This window comes from Wasmannia auropunctata, unplaced genomic scaffold (assembly GCF_000956235.1).
Source record: "Wasmannia auropunctata unplaced genomic scaffold, wasmannia.A_1.0 LD336064.1, whole genome shotgun sequence".
Taxonomy (NCBI): domain Eukaryota; kingdom Metazoa; phylum Arthropoda; class Insecta; order Hymenoptera; family Formicidae; genus Wasmannia; species Wasmannia auropunctata.
Genome location: NW_012026826.1, coordinates 178963 through 180836, shown reverse-complemented (window position 1 = coordinate 180836; position 1874 = coordinate 178963). Strand labels below are relative to the sequence as shown.

Sequence of the window (1874 nt, the reverse complement as noted above, 5' to 3'; positions counted from 1 at the left end):
TCAGACGTGTGCTCTTCCGATCTGTCTATATATTTGTACCAGTTTACTTTTATGACTTCTATAAATATAAAAGCACACTAATAGGTTCAGGGCACATTAATAGGGACAGTTACCCTATGATTGGTTAATTTTTTTAAATCTTAAAAGTCTTAAATCTCATTGTAGATGCCACTAGGGCTGATGATTTGCTTCGAAGGTTTCGAAGACTTGAAGTTTCGAAAAATACAAATTGTGCAAATGATAAATTTATTCAGAAAATTTACAAACATTGTAAATAAAAAAAAGAATTAATATACATACGAAATTATTCTTAAAAAATTTGAAAGTATTATAACCTAAAATATTACAAATTAATAATTAAACTTAATACATGTGTAAATAACGAAAGATAATGATCAATAAAACAATCCAATTAAGAAAATTCAAATTTTTAATGTATTTTTCAAAACTTCGAAGCTTCGAAGGCACTTTAAACTTCGAGAGGTCGAGGTTAACATCGAAGCTGCTAACATTCGAGGTGAGTAAAAAGTAACAGCCCTAGACGCCACTTCATTCGTATTATTTAACACAAATCCCCTTTTACTTCTACGGTACCTGATACGTGTTGTTCAACGTGTAGCACTGACCCCGTTTCCTCGGATCCCAGACACGAATCGTGCTGTCGTCGCTGCCCGAGCAGAGCAGCGTAGGTCCCCTCCGCGCACCTGATACAGAATTTACGAACGAGGTGTGGCCCTTCAGCTTCTTAATTCGCGTGCCAGCTACTATGTCCCACAAACCCAGCGTCATGTCCGTGCTGGCCGTGTACAGGTGATTGCCGTCCGGACTGAAGTGCAGCTCCATCACAGCGCCGCTGTGTCCAGTCATGATGCCAATGTTCTCGCATTCGCCGTAAACATTCCAGATGACTGCAAAGACGTGACGCTTCATTAGAATAAAAATAACGATAGAGATAAATAGATAAAAAAGAAATAAATAGATAGGCATGTATAGAGATAAATAAATAGATAAATAAATAAAAAAAGAACAATGATAAAAATAAATAAATAATAAATATAAATAAATAAAACTAAAATTCACACGCAAAACATGTCAATGCGGCCAAGCCTTTGCGCAAAACGTACAGATCTGTCGATCGAATCCCGTAGACGCAAGATACTGTCCCTCCGGGTGAAATTCTATGGAGAAGATATCTCCCTGGTGCCCTTCGAGCAGCATTATCATCGACATTAGGGAGGACGTTCGTGGTGGGCCCTTAAAAATTGTTAATAAATGTTAAATACAAACGTTACGCTTTCCAAGAGATACGCCGTTTGATTGAGGTTATACTTACGCTCTGCACAACCGCCTTCTCTCTGCTGCTGAAGACGACCTCATTCTTGGTCCTCTTCGAAGCGGGGACCAACGCCAGAATATCGTCCCCTTTTCTCTTGTCCAAGATCGGCATGTTAAGTGGAATATTAATTAAAACTTCAATTTATTTATTTTCTTGATTTCGACAGCGTCGTAAACACTTGTCCGTCACGAATGTCTCGATGTGACCAGTGACTAAAGCGCCATCACGTCAAAACTCAACTCTAGAGTCTAGAGTCAGAGCTAGCTTGTGTGTCTAGCTTCTCTCTGCTAGAGTCTAGACCAGAGAGGATCCGAGAGCGGACATGCCGGCCTTTTGGCTGTAACGCTAAAAGTGCTAAAAGTGCCCTTGCGCACTATACTTTCTAATCGATCAAATCGTAGTTAGAACGTGGTTCGTGTCCGTACTAATCGTGTATTATACATATATGCCACATTTTTCTTTCTTATTCGTCTTTCTTTTTCTTTCTATTTCACGCAAAACTTCATATTACATAAATTAATTATATATATATTTTTTA

At 38.3% G+C, this 1874-nt stretch overlaps 1 protein-coding gene across 1 annotated transcript in view; it reads right to left on the bottom strand.

The window, feature by feature from the left end:
- The window catches only part of LOC105450254 (U5 small nuclear ribonucleoprotein 40 kDa protein), an 18819-nt gene extending 17163 nt beyond the window's left edge, over positions 1-1656 (bottom strand). The window contains exons 1-3 of the mRNA XM_011690007.1: positions 1334-1656; positions 1125-1254; positions 595-908 (exon numbers count right to left, since the gene is read on the bottom strand). Coding sequence (XP_011688309.1) covers positions 595-908; positions 1125-1254; positions 1334-1447 — 558 coding nt within the window. The 5' untranslated portion in view covers positions 1448-1656. The remainder of the gene's footprint in view (positions 1-594; positions 909-1124; positions 1255-1333) is intronic.
- Positions 1657-1874: the final 218 nt, after the last annotated feature.